We start from the raw sequence: 16,453 nt of genomic DNA, 5'->3' as shown, positions 1-16,453 counted from the left end.
TTCTTTGCTCAAAATGCCAAGCAGTCTATGTGTCCACAAGGGGGCAGACGGGTTGACACGTGTGTTTACCTGGAAACGTGTGAATTTCAACACACACATTCGGTGTCATCTTCAGTGGAAGACAATTAACTTACGACCTCAGAAAAGGCAGGTTACACCCACAGTTCCTGTAACATCCCAGCTCAGCTGTAGCCTACTTTTCTTCAGTTTCGCTTTATTACACACAGACAATTGAAATACGAGACACACTTTTACACTTGGAGTTTACCTGTATTATCATTACAGCCATCCACGTTGAGAAGAAACATGGAATCAGCTTATTTATTCTTTATTAACAACATGTAACAGTTGTGAACACGGCATTGTTTCTAGCCACAACACAAACCGGGGGAACATTGCGTAGTCAGTTCCGGGTGTTTCACAGGTTGTCTGTTTAAAAAGTGTCTATGGAAGTATGAGCGACGAGCTGGAGTTAAAGCCTTTTAAATCGGGCTGTGACAACAACAACGACCCCGGTGACCAAGGAATTGAGGTAAATTGGCAAAAAAAAATTATTTTACTCATTCTAATCTTTTGTTCATTGTCTAGTTTAGTTTCTCGCTGTGTCTGGGCAAGCGCGTACAAGTTCAGAGAGCACTGCGGTTTTAACCTGAGGGACTTGTGTGATCTCTGTTTGATCGAAGGATCTATGGAAAAACGCTTTGATTTTACTTATTAATTCCGTACAAAATGTAGAACCTACTAGGACTTAAATGCATACCATGACCTAAGTCAGGCTGTATTATTGGCTACATACATATTATACATTATTGTATTCCAGCTTCATAGGCTACCATGTATGTCCCCAGCTGAGAAGTTTGCTGGTCGAAGCGTTAAGCGCTATTTGCTGGTTTAAACTGGTCTCCAAACCTTCTGCTAAAAACTTATAAAACCAGGCAACCAGGCTAATGACCATTAATGAATGATCATATCTGTGAAAGTGAGCTGACAAATTGTTTTTTTCTTATCTGTTATTTCATTATTATTCTATAAAACACACTACTAGACATTCAATGACTTGAATACAGGAAATTGTTAAAAAATGTTAGCCTACTTGAAAAAAACAAACACACTCACACTTCTGAAAATAAAAATGGGCCAAGCCCAAAATGGCTAAATGCTTTTAGTCTTAACCACAAATATTGTCCATTAAATTAGCAAAAATTAAGCAAATGCACTGCTTAAAAAGGCATTGTTGTCCTAGAAAAACATTAAAGACAGAGTTGCATTTTCCTTAGCTGTGTCATCTGGCAAGAAATATAATAATAATGCATCTCTACCACAGTGAAGCATGGGGGAAGAGGTGTCATTGTGTGGGGAGCCTTTTATCTGCTGGTATTGGTGAGATAATTCACTGTGAAAAATCATATCCCCGGTTTCACAGACAAGGCTTAAGACCAGTCCCTGTTTTAAAGGGATAGTTCACCCAAAAATGAAAATAAGCCCATGATTTACTCACCCTCAAGCTATGCTAGGTGTATATGACATTCTTCTTTCAGACGAATACAATCAGAGTTATATTAAAAAAACATCAGAAATTTATCTTTAGGATTTTGGATAAATTGCAGTGAACTTATAGCTCGTTACAGTAATATATTTTAAACTTAAAATAATAACAAAAATGAACAGAAGTAGCCTAATTCAGGGGAGATTTTTTTAAGAAAGCAAATATAATAAAGATACAAAATATAATTTTGGGTATAGGACCTATGCTACTTAATAAAGATGACTTTCAGAATTACAGCTTTTAATGCAATACAATTTTTTTTGGAGAAAGCAAGAATCCCTAGTTTTAAATGATCGGTTAGATTTAGTTTCTGAAGTACACCATGGAGAGGATAACATGAAATTAAGATCAATAGTATACATTTTGAAAAGATATTATTGATTCCATAAAATAAAGGAATACATATTAGCCACTTTAACTACATTTTTATATAACCCTCCCTCCCTTTTAATTCTAGTTATTTGTTATTTTATTTATTTACTTATTTAATATTAGATATTTAAATAATAGTACTTGAATAACTTATTAGGAATGATGTGTCATTATAAGACTTTGATATAAATGTGAATGTTTAATTAGTGGTGCTTGCCAAAGGCAAGGCATCACTAGTGTTCTTCTCCATACTTATTATTCATCTTCTTCTTTAGCCTGGGAAAACCCAGACAACTTCCGGCAAATTTAGATTTGCTCAAAAAGTTAGTCGTGCAAAGAGCTCATTGAAGTCCATTTCCAATCCGTCGAAATCGCGGCACCAATCAGAAACGTTGGGGCGGGCCTTACACGATGACGACAGCAGAGCGACGGTGAAGCAGATTTTGTACATTTACAAAGATGGATGCCGCCGTGGAACTATGTGTGACGGTTATAGTTGAACAACGTCATTATAACTCTATAACCGCCAAAACCATGTTATTAAAATATTTTTTTTCACAAACATTTATCATAGAGAATGTTTAAATACTAATATCAGCTTACGAGGGAACCGGAGGCGGAGTTAGTGGTGTGATCGGAGGTTGCTACTGCTCGGGAGAGGTCTGTGCCCCTTTACCGATCAGAGCGCGCGCTGACACGGAGTAAAGCCTTGTTTATACTCCGCATCCGCACGAGCGCGAAGGTGCGCAAAAATGATGCGTTCGGTGCGCAAGACCGGGAAGACCCCATTTCGCTTGCCTGTGTGCACAGGATTTTTGTAACAGCGAGCACGGCGCAGCATCCGAGGATGAACGAATTCAAGCCTAATCTGCCCGAGCATGTACGTCTCACCGCACCGGCACCCAGTGTGCGCGTCTAAATTGCAAAGTTCATTGCAAAACTTTTTTTTGTTAAGTTTTTGTTTACTGTGTGTGATTTATTTAATGGAAAGCACATTCACTTCCAGTTGTCTTGCTGTTAATTTTAAATAAATGTAGAGCAAGTAGTGTCTGCTCGTATTCAAACGTTGTTCTATAACGTCGCCCTGCATACGTCATCTCCTTCATCGCTCTGATTGGTTTTAGGTCTATCCAATTGCGCCCAGAGGCATTTGAGCTACGTCCATTGGTGACGCCGCTTTGGAAATGATTTGTCTATGAAGCTTTGCCAGACCCTAACTCAGTTACAACTGAGAATGGTCTGGTTTTAACCAGGCTACTTCTTATTATTATTCTGGACAAAGTTTGGCGCGTAACTCCTTCCGCAAAGTTTGTCACAGACCCCTGAGTGAGGCGTCAAATCATGCGGCTCATTGAGGACAGGTGTGCTATGACTTTTATAAACGATCGGGTGTACGATGCTCGCACAGCGGACGAAAAAGCGGCCAAAAAAATCCCATTGACTTAACATTGCGGAATGTTCAGAAATTCAAATCCCAACCGACTTTTTCACACAGACACAAAGGGCCTGACACCCCTGCGTTTCTCTCCCTCTCTCTCTCCCTCAGAGGATTTATATTATCAAGCAGCCAATAAGTAATGGCCTAAAATCTTCATAGCCTCACCCTAGCAACCAATTACAGCACCCTAGCCATACTAAAGGCACTTGTTAATAAAGATTTTAAGGACTCTATAATAACTCTATAGTAACTATCTGTTACTATGTTATAAAAAATACATGCTGACATCACAGAACATACCTCTGTAAGAACATACCTCACAATGGGGTAAAAGTTTCACCCCTGGGGGGTAGGAGCTGCCCAAAAATGCCCCATTGACTTACTATGGTGTAGGACGCCCCATGAAATGCATTGTATAGTGATTGCACATTGTATAGGGATTACACATTGTATAGGGATTACACATTGTATAGTGATTTTGTATTGAACATAGCTCTGGATCACAGAGTCATAGAGACAAGGGGGCGGGCTCATTTTACTCAGACGGCCAATCAGTCTCTCAGGATCATTGTGAAGCTATTAAGCCACGCCCTAGCAACCATTTAGAGCACCTTAGCAACAAGTTACATAGACTTCCATTGAAAGAGGTCAAAAGAATATCTCCGGATAGAAGTGTCATAGAAACACAAGGGTGGTCTCGTTTGACTCGGGGCAGCAAACAGCCAATCATGAATCAACTCAACACTTCCTAGCCCCTGCCTAGCAACCATTGTCGAGCACCTTAGCAACTAAAATCTATAGAGGGATATCTTCCATTCTAAATGTCACAGAGGCAAGGAGTTGGTTTATATCATTCATAGTGACAATCAGCCTTTGGAGTTTCATGACTGGCAGCTGCCAAGCCACTCCCTAGCAACCAAACAGAGTACCCTAGCAACCATTTTGCAAGACCTATATCTCTGCATCAGAATATCGTATAGAGATTGTGGTTGGTTCTTTTGACTCATGCTAGCAAACAGGACTTCCAACATGCTACACATGCTAGCTGTGAATAGCTACATGCTAATAGCGATTAGGTAAGTGCTAAATTATGCTAAAAAATGCAAAGAACTCCAATAGTAACCATCTGTGACAACTACAACCACCTAGTAACACCAAAGTAACCACCCAGAATACCCTAGCAACCACCTATCAACACCATAGCAAACACCCAGAATACCCTAGCAACCGCCCAGCAACCACCCACAACACCCTAGCAACCGCCTAGCAACACCATAGCAACCACCCAGAACAACTTACCAACCACCTAGCAACGTCCTAGCAACCACCTAGCAATGCCCTAGCAACCACCCAGAATACCCTAGCAACACCATAGCAACCACCCAGAACACCCTAGCAACCGCCTAGCAACACCATAGCAACCACCCAGAACACCCTGGCAACCGCCTAGCAACGCCCTAGCAACCACCTAGAATACCCTAGCAACACCATAGCAACCAACCAGAACACCCTAGCAACTGCCTAGCAACACCCAGAATACCCTAGCAACACCATAGCAACCACCCAGAACACCCTAGCAAGCACCTAGCAACATCATAGCAACCACCCAGAACACCCTGGCAACGCCCTAGCAACCATCCAAAATACCCTAGCAACCACCCAGAATACCCTAGCAACCACTCAAAACACCCTAGCAACCACCCATAATACCCAAGCAACCGCTTAGCAACACCATAGCAACCACTCAAAACACCATAGCAACCGCATAGCAACCACTCAGAACACCCTAGAAACCACCTGAACACATGAATAAGCCATATCTCAGCACCAGAACATCGAATAGACAAGTATTTTGGCTCGTATGCAATCATGTACCACACCCTAGCAACCGAGTGGTGAGTTTTGCCACTGCAAGCACCACTTCACATTTTCTTCTGGAAATGAATGTTCTAGTTTGTATTAATATTTATTTATTTTTTGTCTTTTTACTCAATATGTAAAAGTGTCTAACTATGAACTTATTGGTTATTGTTCTAATTATGTGTTTTTTTAGGCTGTGTTGGTGGGTATTATCACAAAAGAAAAAAATAAGGAAAAATAAGGAATATTTATTGGGGGAAAATATTATGTCTTTAAAATAACTGTTCATTTGTATAATTGTGTTAGCCTAAATAAGTTTGGATTGAAATACATAATAAAATACATCCAAAAAAAAAAAAAAAAAAAAAAAAAAAAAAAAATATATATATATATATATATATATATATGCTAGAATATTTGTAATTTGGACATTAGATGTGCCTTATTTAGAATTTTAAAACTACAAGTGTATTTTTATGATAGCAATAACTGTAAAGTGACTATTGTAATGGGGTAATCAAATGTAGGCTAATATACTGTAGGTCAATTACTAAGCTCAGATTCATCTTACCAGTTAAAATGTATACTGTGCTTTTGTAATTATTTATTTTTAATTTTGTGATTTTAACTTTTGCTTTAAAAGGTGTTTTTTTACATTGTAATTTTCTAATGTTCTTCTGATAACCATAAAATATACTACAGATGCCAAACAAAACCAGCAAGAAATGTATTCATAAATCTTCAATGATAAATGATATAAGACCTACAAACGTGTTAAATTATATTTTATACTATCAATTGTTTATGTAAAAAAAAAAATATATATATATATATAAGAACGTTAACATAAACATTTCATATACAATATAATTGAACACGTTTGTAGGTCTATATTCTCTTATTTATCATTGTAGCCTTATTTAAGTTGATTTTCTGTATACTGTGTATTTATTTTTGGACTAGTGGTTAATAAAGTCCAATAATGGTATGAGAGAGATATGTTTTCCTGTCGGTCAGTGTTAGAGGATCTGTGTAACTCAGGCTTATCCTGACAGTTATCCTGCCCTGTACCAGGTTAGTTTCCCAGCATAAGTTGTCAGAGTAACTGAGTTTGAACTTTTTTAAAGGGGCATTCGGCAACTCTAGCTTCGCTGATTTTCACTTTTGTTGTCGCATGTTTTCTCAACGAGCTCCCCCTACAGCTGTGAGGTGTATATTTCCCAACACTGTCGTAAGAAAACTCACTTGCGGCGCACCCTTCTCCCCCTTTCTACCGCTGCTCATGTGCATTTGTTATTATCGGAGCCGGCCAACCTTATCGTGTGGAGGGCGGCGTGGATCATACACATTGAGGGCGGCGTGTGTGTTTGTCGAATTGCCATAAAGCAGTTTGTGTTTCAGCTCGTTCTCGCTTCTCACGAGACTTCCTATTTCCAACTTACCGGGACGTTAATCCTCATGTTGCAAGGTTGGTTTTCCACCTAGGAACGTTGGGGGGAGCGGGGAAAGTCCAGAACCAGAAAGTCCACCAGAACAGGTTATTAAACCATCCAAATGATTTCTAAACGGTTTTATTAAGTTGAAATAGTTGCCAAATGCCCCTTTAAGTTTGCTTTATGAAACAGAATCAACCGACAATAAGCCTGACTAACCAAAATAAGCCTGGCTTGTATTCTAATCTTGTTTTATGAAACAGCCCTCTGGCCTTATTTTTTTTAATTTTTTTTTTTTTAATTGCTTGCACACAATTTCCAAAACTATGGCTCCATTTCTCTAAACCCTTCTCACAAAACTACAACAAAATCACACATCTCTTGCAAAAGCAAATACTTAATTCAAAACTATTTTACTCTTTGTGTATAATTGTTTTTGTATAGTAACTCTATGCACACAAACCATCAAACGATTAGCCATATACACTTCTTCATAAACACTACTATATTGTGTCTTTTGCTTGTTCAGTGTGTAATAGATGAATTGTAGACAGTTATTGAACTGAACTGACTTGAGCTTGAGAAATAGAGGTGACTTGTATACTTACAAAATAAACGGAAATGCAAGGGTGAAAATGTATTTGTTTCTCAAAACGTTGAGTTTCTAAATTCAAATTTGGTATTTTTACACTATAAACAAAGGGGTTAAAAATGAATAATTTCTCCCTCAAAACAATGAGTTTAGATTTCTAAGTGAACAAATCATGTATATGTGTCTTCACACATGATCGTTGGGTGTAGGTATTGGGAAATGATTCTGCCATCGTATGGCAGTGTTTCCCAAATGACACACGAGAGCTGTTAGTTGAGTAATGTGTCTAATGTAGTGTTTAGCTTTTTCCAAAAGGTTTATTTTACATCTGCAAGCTGTGTGTAAAGCAGATCATTTGCTTGCAGTTTTGCAGACTTGGTCTGAAGATTAGGTATTCGAGTTTCACTGAGTGGGCCTCAAGTGCCACTTTTAGTGTCTAAGCGATTTTAAAAAGCTATAATGCTTAGGAGTACAGGAGAATATTGCAGTATAACTTGCTTCCCACAAATGAAAATTTGTTATCTAAAAAGGAATGACCAAAACACTATTGTTTGCTTATAAGGGATTGCATGGACTGGCTCCTCCTTACATCTCTGATCTCCTTTCATCCCTACAATGCTTTAAGAAAACTTGGGTCAACCAGTAGTATACAGACTGTTCCAAGGACACGTTTGAAATTGAAAGGAGATCATGTGTTTTCAGTGGCCGCTCCACAGCTTTGGCACAATCTGCCATCTTACACAAAGACTGCACCAACAACATACATCGATTTTAAGTCTTTGCTTTAAACCCACTTATTTATTGTTGCTTATGGTCATAATTGGGCCTAGTGGTATAAATTGTAGTGTATTGTTTATTTGTGTGTTTTATGTTTAGTCATTAGGATACCTGTTTACACTTTGTACAGCACTTTGGCCATCAGCTGTTGTTTTTAAATGTGCTTTATAAATAAATATGACTGACAGATAATATTCTGATCTTCCCAAATTGGAAAGACAAGCAAGAAGTGGCTTGAGAACAAGTCCACCAGGTTCATGTTTTGGCATCGGTCAGAGTCCAGATTTGAACCATTTAGCACCATGTGTGTATATATAATGTATACAAAGTGGATAGGAAATGTTTACATAATGGTTGCATGAGTCGAAGTGGATAGGAAATGGTTACATAATGATTACATGAGTCGTTTCTTCAAAACGGTATAAATATATTTCAAAACCATATGAAAACAACAGGATTACAAAGAGTAGCCTACATGTCTAAGAACGTGGCACATTTTAAACCTAGTTTTTCCCTTCTTTTTTAAAGATTGACCCTTTTCTTCATGATGGACTCTCTTTTATGACATTGACCCAGTTGCCATGTTTGGCACTGTTTTGTTAGTGGCCGTTATCTAAAGATATATTTTAAAACTGCACTGACCAGTAATTTTTATCTTAATATGTGTGTATATTGTGTAAATTGCGCAAGTGTTCACAGGTTATTCCAGGAAATGGATCTGTCCCAAACAACGTCGAATCAGAAGTTTCTAATCTTCTATCAACAACACAGGTAAATGCCTTTTACTCATAACTTTTGATTGGCTGGAGAAATAAATGATTTACATTTGCCAGACACTTTTATCCAAAGTGATTTACATTGCATTTAAGGTCTATATTTTATCAGTTCATGCATTCCCAGGGAGCTGAATCCATAATCTCCCTGTTTCTAGTGCCGTTCTCTACTGTTTGAGCTACAGGAAAGGCTTTACAATAAATGAATCTGATGGTTTTGTGCCAAAGCAAAGCCATTTTTGACATGCATAACCATTTGGACATACATATGCAATGTACTGTATGTCAAAATGGGTTTGCCTTGGCACAAAACCATCAGTTTCTTTCATTCAACTACATAAGCTGGTCCTTCCACTTTCTTGTGCTGAAACTTGATATGCAATGACTCAAATAAAAACTATGAATGCCTGGTTGACACATACAAAAAAGTGTGCCTCTAATCCTATTTTCACTCATGTTATTCAAGAAAGCTTCACTTGATATGTGCGCCCTGACACCTCATGCAGAAATGAAGCGGCAAACTGATCCTTTAGTTTACTTTGACCTGTGTGGATTTGTGTTTTCAGGCCGCTGAGAACAATAGGAGACAGCATGAAGTTGAAGTTGAAGTTGATGTCGATACGGACTCTGAAACTGAAACCTCAAAGGTAAATATGAAAACATGAAGCCATTATTTAGGTGCATATACATGGGGAAATAATGTGTATAGTGAAATGTGGTGCAGGTTTATTCCCCCTGAGTATATTAGTCCAGATATGTGCACTATATTACATTATACTATGTTATATACGAGGATGTGTTGTCAAGATCACTGGACCTGAAAACTGAAAACACTGAGCTACAGTTAGAAAACCTTGCGATTGCAGTGGCGTAGGGAGTTGCAGAGCCTGAAGACAGACCTGAACGAGCTGGTGGTGTGGAAACTCAAACTATGGATGGTGATACTTATCGTCTTCTTAGCCATTGCTCTGGTTATCGGGATCTCAGTCATTCTGTGTGAAGGTATCAATTTTCCATTCTGCTTCATTGTCTACTATTAATGTTATTGATTATGTCACTAGTGCAATTTGTTATTGAGTAGTGGCCAAACGTGATGTTCAGAGGGGATATTTGTTTTTAATGACCCTATAAGCTTGATAAACCTTCAAAATATGAGTAAAATATGTTTTAAATATAATATGAGGGAAGAACAAACACTAAATGTGGGTAAGGTATTTTTTTTTTTTTGACAAAATGATTTGGCAAACTACAGCTACAGGTTTTATTTTGCTATGCAAAAAAAAAATGCATAGAAAAAGTATACATTGACTACAAAATAATCAGTTAATAATATGTCATTGGTTCTCTTGTTTTTGCATGCGTTCATTATTAATTTGTATTACAGCCTTGTTAAAAGTTATGTCTGCAAAATTAGGTATGTTTTATTGTATTATCACAAATAAAACAAATGACTCCAAGGCAAGCGCCACAATTCCTACAAAATCTTTAACAAAACTTTCATTGTAATATTTAAATAAAGGGTGAAGATGTACATTTTTCTAATCCGTGAAAATGGCGTGATGTTTTGCGTATTGCATTATCCTTCTGCAATGAGCAGCTTTTAGACACCTAGTAAAAAAAAAACAGACAATGCCTCTCTAAAAATAAGAAATTAAGAAAATAATGATCAACAAAAAAGTAATTTTCCTTAAACCTTGAATACACTTGTGTTCACGTCATAATTCCAACTTGTAATAAGTGTTCACGTTCTCGTAGAACTTGTAATTACAACTTGTAAACTGGGAATTTTCGGAAAGCTCAGACTTGTTTCCTCCACTTCTGGGCTGCGTCTAAAAGCTGATAAATGCTGCCTTCGGAGGTGCCATTTCAAGGTAGGAAGGCATCAAGGCATGTCCGAATCCAACATTAGCTTCACTTCCTGTCTCCTGAGATACCTTCATCTGATCGATGTTTGAAGACCGCTTAGATGTATCCTTCACTGCCTTTGATATCCCACAATCCTGTGCTTTCAATTCTGTGACAGTTGAGCTAAAAAATAAAAATGGCGACTGAAAGTTGCGGTTAGTGGTCCATTTGTGTGTAAATGTACATTTATGTACGTTTTTGACCAATGTTTTCCACTTGATGTCATTTCTATCAAGAAATGATTGTAGTAATTAAATAGTCGCCTAGTTTTCACCTAGGCTTGCCCTATTTTAATGTAGATCATTAAGCCGTTATTCTGCCTCAGAAGTCTGTCTGAAATCAGTTTCGTGAGGTTTCTTCGTACACAAACGCGACCTGCAAAGACAGCAGTTAAGTCAGCTGTCTAAGCTTTGGGACGCAGCCACAGGCATAAGGCACAGTCATACATCCTCTCTTCCCGTTTTACTTTTTTCTGCATGCTATTCATGTCACATGACCACATGGTGACACACCAGATCATACATCTGAACCAAAAAATATGATGTCATTGACTCTTACAGCCTTTATGCACATTATAGAGCGTATTTGCTCACTGTTGCCTCACATTCCTGTGCTTAGCTGATGCCAGTCGGATCTGGCTTGAACATTTGGCTTTAAACTGACGTGTAAAGTCGTGAGATCAGAGAAGCCTTTCTCTATGAATTCCCAGAATGTCAGCATGTTTCTGAGATGATGCAATCATGGTGTACATAATCATAACTGTTCATACTTTACTCATTTAATAATATTTTAACAGCATAAACTTCGTGATCATGTCTTGATGTGTTATAAATTGATTTGCAACCATGTGATTTGTCAATTTTAAGAAATTCCTTGTATAACAAACTAATTCTAAGTGTTGTTTTGTAACCCTCTGTGTTTTAAAGTTAGTGATGACGATGGGGATGAGAATTATGATAAATCATCATTTGTGGTGAAGCGCTTCTTCAGAGGGAATTTTACTGTTGACAACAGCAGTTTCACTTCAGACCAAGAGATCCTGCAGCTGGAAGAGCAGGTAATAATGATATAACCATTACTTGACATTATGCCTCTGAAGTATGTTTGAGAAACCCATTCGTACTCTTTATGTCATGTCAAACATATCAAACAGATGTGTATGATTATTGAAATTGATTCATGGATTTAAAGATATGTTAACCAGAACCTTTTGTTAAGTTTACATGATTTTCATCACTAATCTCGATTCTGAAACTAAATTAATATTCCGTGTTCAAAACAATGCTATACTCTATGGAAACCATCTCCTGTTATCAATAACCACAGAAAATGATTTTGCCTCATCTCTCGGTTTGAGCGGGAAAAAATGGCATTTAAAAGTGACATCTAAAGGGCAAGACGGGACAGTGTGTTCTTTGAGCTGTGAAGTTGTCTAAATTGTCATTTCATGGAGGAACAACTTTTCTAGGTGTTTGAACCAGTTGATACAAGTCTATTTCTCATACATTTATATATTGTTTGAAAGTTAGTGGGTTACCGAGTTTGAAGGGAAGAAGTAAAAGACAGCGTAGTTGTACTCAACCCAGAGAATTATCTTAATAACACTTTTGGGTTTTAATTATTAATACTTGCTGTCTTTTTACTCAATTGAAGCTGTGGATTGTTGATGTGATCACTCAAAAAGTTAGCTTTTATTTTATTTTCTGTGTTGTTGACATGTGTTTTGTATTTGTTTGGTGCATTGTATTGTATTGGGATGGATATTGTTCTGAATGTATCATTTCTTGTCATAATTTTATTTCAAGTTTAGGTTGCCTTTTTAAGAATGATAACATATGACAATTATCCTATTTGGCTAAATCTGGCTCATTTACAATCTGGTTTCTGTTGGTTTAATGAACAAAAATAAATAAATAGCTGAACTGTTCTGCATTACACCAACTACTTTGAAAAGCAGCAGTTTCAGAGTTTTTTCTTATTGCACAACAGGCATGCAGAAAGTCGTGTGACTAAGACTATTACAACCAATATGTGCACTAAACTATTTCAAAACCCCCCAGAAATAGCTTTAGTCATTACGATTGAGGACATTTGTAGGAATATAGTTTACCCAGAAATGAATGTACTGTCATCCACAAATTCATTTACTCACCCTCCTGTCGTTCCAAACCTGCATGACTTTGTTTCTTCTGTGGAAAAGAATTTGACTCTAGAACTATAAATAGGAACGATGCTTTCGTTTTCTTTCTTTTTTTACTTTTTAATTTCTTTAGTGTGTAATGTTGCTGTTTGAGCATGGAAAAGGTCTGCAAAGTCACTCCAAAGGCAGTTATTCTCTATTATATCAGTAAACACTGTTTGAAACTCCCCGAAACGCCTCCATTGTAGTCTTGAGTTTACTTCCCAAAACGAACATGTCACAATGTGATAGTTAGTAATGTGTTGAAACTCATGGTTATGGTAAGGGGCGTGACATTGCCGAAACACATGAACAGTTGACCAATCAAAACACACTAGTCCAGCTGACCAATCAGAGCAAACTGCACTTTTCATAGGCTGCGTTTACACTTCACAATGCACAGATCAAATCATTTTGTTTGGTCCACCAGTTTACATTCTCTTTAGACCGCCATTAATTCCCGCCCAAAATGATTGTCGGTGATCGCTTTACTATGCGACCTGGTAGACCATCTGGTTTTGAATGGCCGTGCTATTAAAATTATTGATTATTTGCCAGCATGAACAAGATAACAGCTGTCATAGATGTTTTGCAGCGCTAAATCTGACTGAACGGATATATACTGGAAAATAATGGTAATTTTTGTTTACTTTATCTACGGCTCATTAGATCTAGAATTCTGAAGTGAAATAAAGTAGCGCTGTAAGATTACATTTCTTGAATGAATTAACAAGAGAGAGAGAGAGAGAGAGAGAGAGAGAGAGAGAGTGAGAGAGAGAGAATAGTGAAGCTTGTTGGTTTAATTACAGCAAAGTTATCACTTCATTAAATTACAGCAAAGTAAAGCTGTTTTGTTTATAAAACAAGGGGCAGAGGTTGAAAACCAGCTCCTGAATGTTCAATTTATTTACTTTATAAAGTTTCCACTTCAACAGCAAGCGCATACAGGCACAACTGTTTCATAATGTCAAATTAAAAAGCTATCTTTATGGGCAAACTTTTCACCCACGAGTACGTATCTGATGGATGTACGTAAGTGGCTCAGATCGGATGCGGAAAAATATATTATATATTGTAATAATATTTTTATATTGTGCGGAATTGTGTGTTTACACGTGTGCAGAAAATTCCGATCCGTGTCAGATGTGAGTAAAAAAAATCTGATTATTTTTGCCCGTGTAAACGCAGCCATAGAGACAGGAACTAAAACAGTGTTACTGACAGACTGGGAAGAGAGGTGCTGCAACAATGTCAAATATGTGAAAAATATGTGTTTTTTTTTAATGAGCCCAAAAACAAAATCAAGACTTTGAAAAAGGGCATGAAAAGCACTCTTTAAAAGAAACTGAAACTTGCTTGGCCTGAGCAGGGTAGTGTATAAACCACAACTTGCACTTCTACTTTCACTGTGACAGTGTTCCCCCCAGTGCCCATTCATCTAACACGTCTGATTTAAGCTCACTCTGCACTGCTTAAAGATATTGCAGGTAAAAAAACATCAAAATTATTATATAACCTTGTATGAAAATAGCATATGAAAAGTCTTTGCAGGATTTAAAATCTTTTAAACCAACATAAGAGCACCAATTTAGTAGATAAAGTGAGCGTTTCTTTGACTGCTCGTAAAACCCGCTTTTTTTTTCAACATCGCGTCGTTTTACGTCACGAATGGGAGCCTCGGCAGTGCAGAGTAGGTTGGTATTCAGTAAGAGCGGTCGTGAGTCAGTGTTTTCTGTAGTTTTTTTCTTTCTTGATTGAATGATCAAAATCTTGATCTAAATTCTTTGATTTGAAAACTCAATCTTTCGGTCTGTATCTCATCTCCCCTCAGCTAACAGGAGTCTACAGTTCTTCTCCTGCGTTGGAACGGTACTTCTCCAATGTCACCATAAACCATCTCCAGTGAGTCAATTTCACACTCCATTGTCACATTTTACACCTTCTCTTCTATTTACTTTTTGTTCAGACTGTAGTGTGCCTTTTAAACCTCGTCCACACATCATTTTAGCATAGCACAGTTTTTGGTGGGGCCCAAACAAACATTTCACTTTAATATCAAGTTAAAGTTGTTAGAAATGAGCGTTTAACCCTTTGTTTCGATACAGGGACACTACAGCCCAGTTTAAGCTACAGTTCATGATGCCTTCAGATCAGGAGGAGTTGGTACGCTACACTCTGAGCCTAAAGATGGTTAAAAATGTGCTTCTCCAACACTTGTATGATCAGGACAGTGGAGACCCCTTCTATATCATACCGACATCACTCAGAATGGAAGGTGAGTACACAAGTCAAGACAATTAATAACAATGGCTAAATATATTTGTTGCAGTAAAGCATGCAGTACTACCAAATTAATATGGTTTTGTTTTATTAGTAGACTAACTATGATATTCTTGTTTGCTTTTGTTTTTCAGTTGGGTAGATAAGTAGAACTTCAACTACAACTACGAGATTTTATTTTTCCTGAGCAAATGTGTGAATTTGAACCACTGCTACCCTCATCAGAAAACAACATTTCACACATCACATTATTCACTTGATTGTCTTTTGTACTCTTTAACAGATCTGTGAATAATAATAATTCCCCATCAGTTATTAACATTTAATAATCACTGCTCATATATTTTACACATTGTAGGCCTATATATAAAAAAAGACCCAGTTTTTAACATTTCAGGACACTTAATCAAATAATTAAAAAACAAAAAACAATAGTTTTACACAACCAGTTTTTTTGCTGTATTTTTATTATATTTTACAATATATGGATGTAGTTTACTGTTTAAGGGTATGGGGTTTTACACTTATGTCACAGTTTAAGTCTGTAAAGTTAAACCTGTTCTCTTGCCATGATGCGAACTTTCATGTTGCTCCAGGATGATTTTCTGTAATATGCGTACTGTACTTTTATTGATTTTTATTAAATGATAGGCCATTTTTTAAACACTGTGGAGAATTATTTGTATGTGTGAGATTTTTTTAAATGTATTTTTGTGTTCCTGAATTAAATTAATACAGTATATATTATCTGTAACTCATATGTATTATAATAACCCAGAAGCTCAGGACCCTAATTATATTTTCTGCTGGTCATCTTAAGGTGTGTTCACACTTGTAGTTTGGTTCTCTTGGTTCTTTTTGTCCGGACCGAAAAAAAGAATACTATACATTTAGTCCTGGTTCGCAACTATTACGAGAAGAAACAGGTATGCTTAAGCATTCTGTCCTTTCATGGTTGCATCTTGTGACATCATGACCTGTTTTTGGTTAGTCCTGTCTTTGGTCCATATTGCGTTCATATTTCATTCAAACCGCACCAGAGTTGGTTTGGAAGTGGACCGAGACCCAACTTTTCAGCGGTGTCGGTCTGTTTGTTTGGTGTGCACCAGGGTTCGGATGGCAGTGTTCACACTTATTCAAATGAACCGCACCAACAGAGCAATCGCACCAGAGTTCGTTTTAATCAAACCAAACATGACAAGTGTGAACACTCCCTTAATCAAATTAACCGCACTAATATCTCTTGGGTCAAAGCATAGAAATTGGCAAATTAGTTTTATTAAATTATAAATTAGTTT

General features: G+C 37.2%; 1 protein-coding gene across 2 annotated transcripts; it reads left to right on the top strand.

The window, feature by feature from the left end:
* Window positions 1-45: 45 nt before the first annotated feature.
* c15h3orf52 (chromosome 15 C3orf52 homolog) lies at window positions 46-15,819 on the top strand. Of its 2 annotated transcripts, none has more exons than XM_077207749.1 (8): window positions 46-532; window positions 8,718-8,789; window positions 9,358-9,438; window positions 9,658-9,793; window positions 11,623-11,753; window positions 14,707-14,777; window positions 14,981-15,150; window positions 15,290-15,819. In XM_077207749.1, the coding sequence occupies exons 1-8, from the start codon at window positions 455-457 to the stop codon at window positions 15,295-15,297; spliced, it is 747 nt and encodes a 248-aa protein (XP_077063864.1). In that variant the 5' UTR covers window positions 46-454; the 3' UTR covers window positions 15,298-15,819. The 2 variants fall into 2 exon arrangements, with proteins under 2 accessions (XP_077063864.1, XP_077063863.1); XM_077207748.1 differs by having other exon boundaries at window positions 92-532; window positions 8,709-8,789.
* The last annotated feature ends 634 nt before the right edge of the window (window positions 15,820-16,453 follow it).

The sequence above is a fragment of the Siphateles boraxobius genome, unplaced genomic scaffold, assembly GCF_051911475.1.
Source record: "Siphateles boraxobius isolate OS27281-9 unplaced genomic scaffold, OSU_SipBor_1 6, whole genome shotgun sequence".
Lineage (NCBI taxonomy): Eukaryota > Metazoa > Chordata > Actinopteri > Cypriniformes > Leuciscidae > Siphateles > Siphateles boraxobius.
The sequence above is the reverse complement of the archived record's forward strand: the minus strand, read 5'-3'. Positions and strand labels throughout refer to the sequence as shown.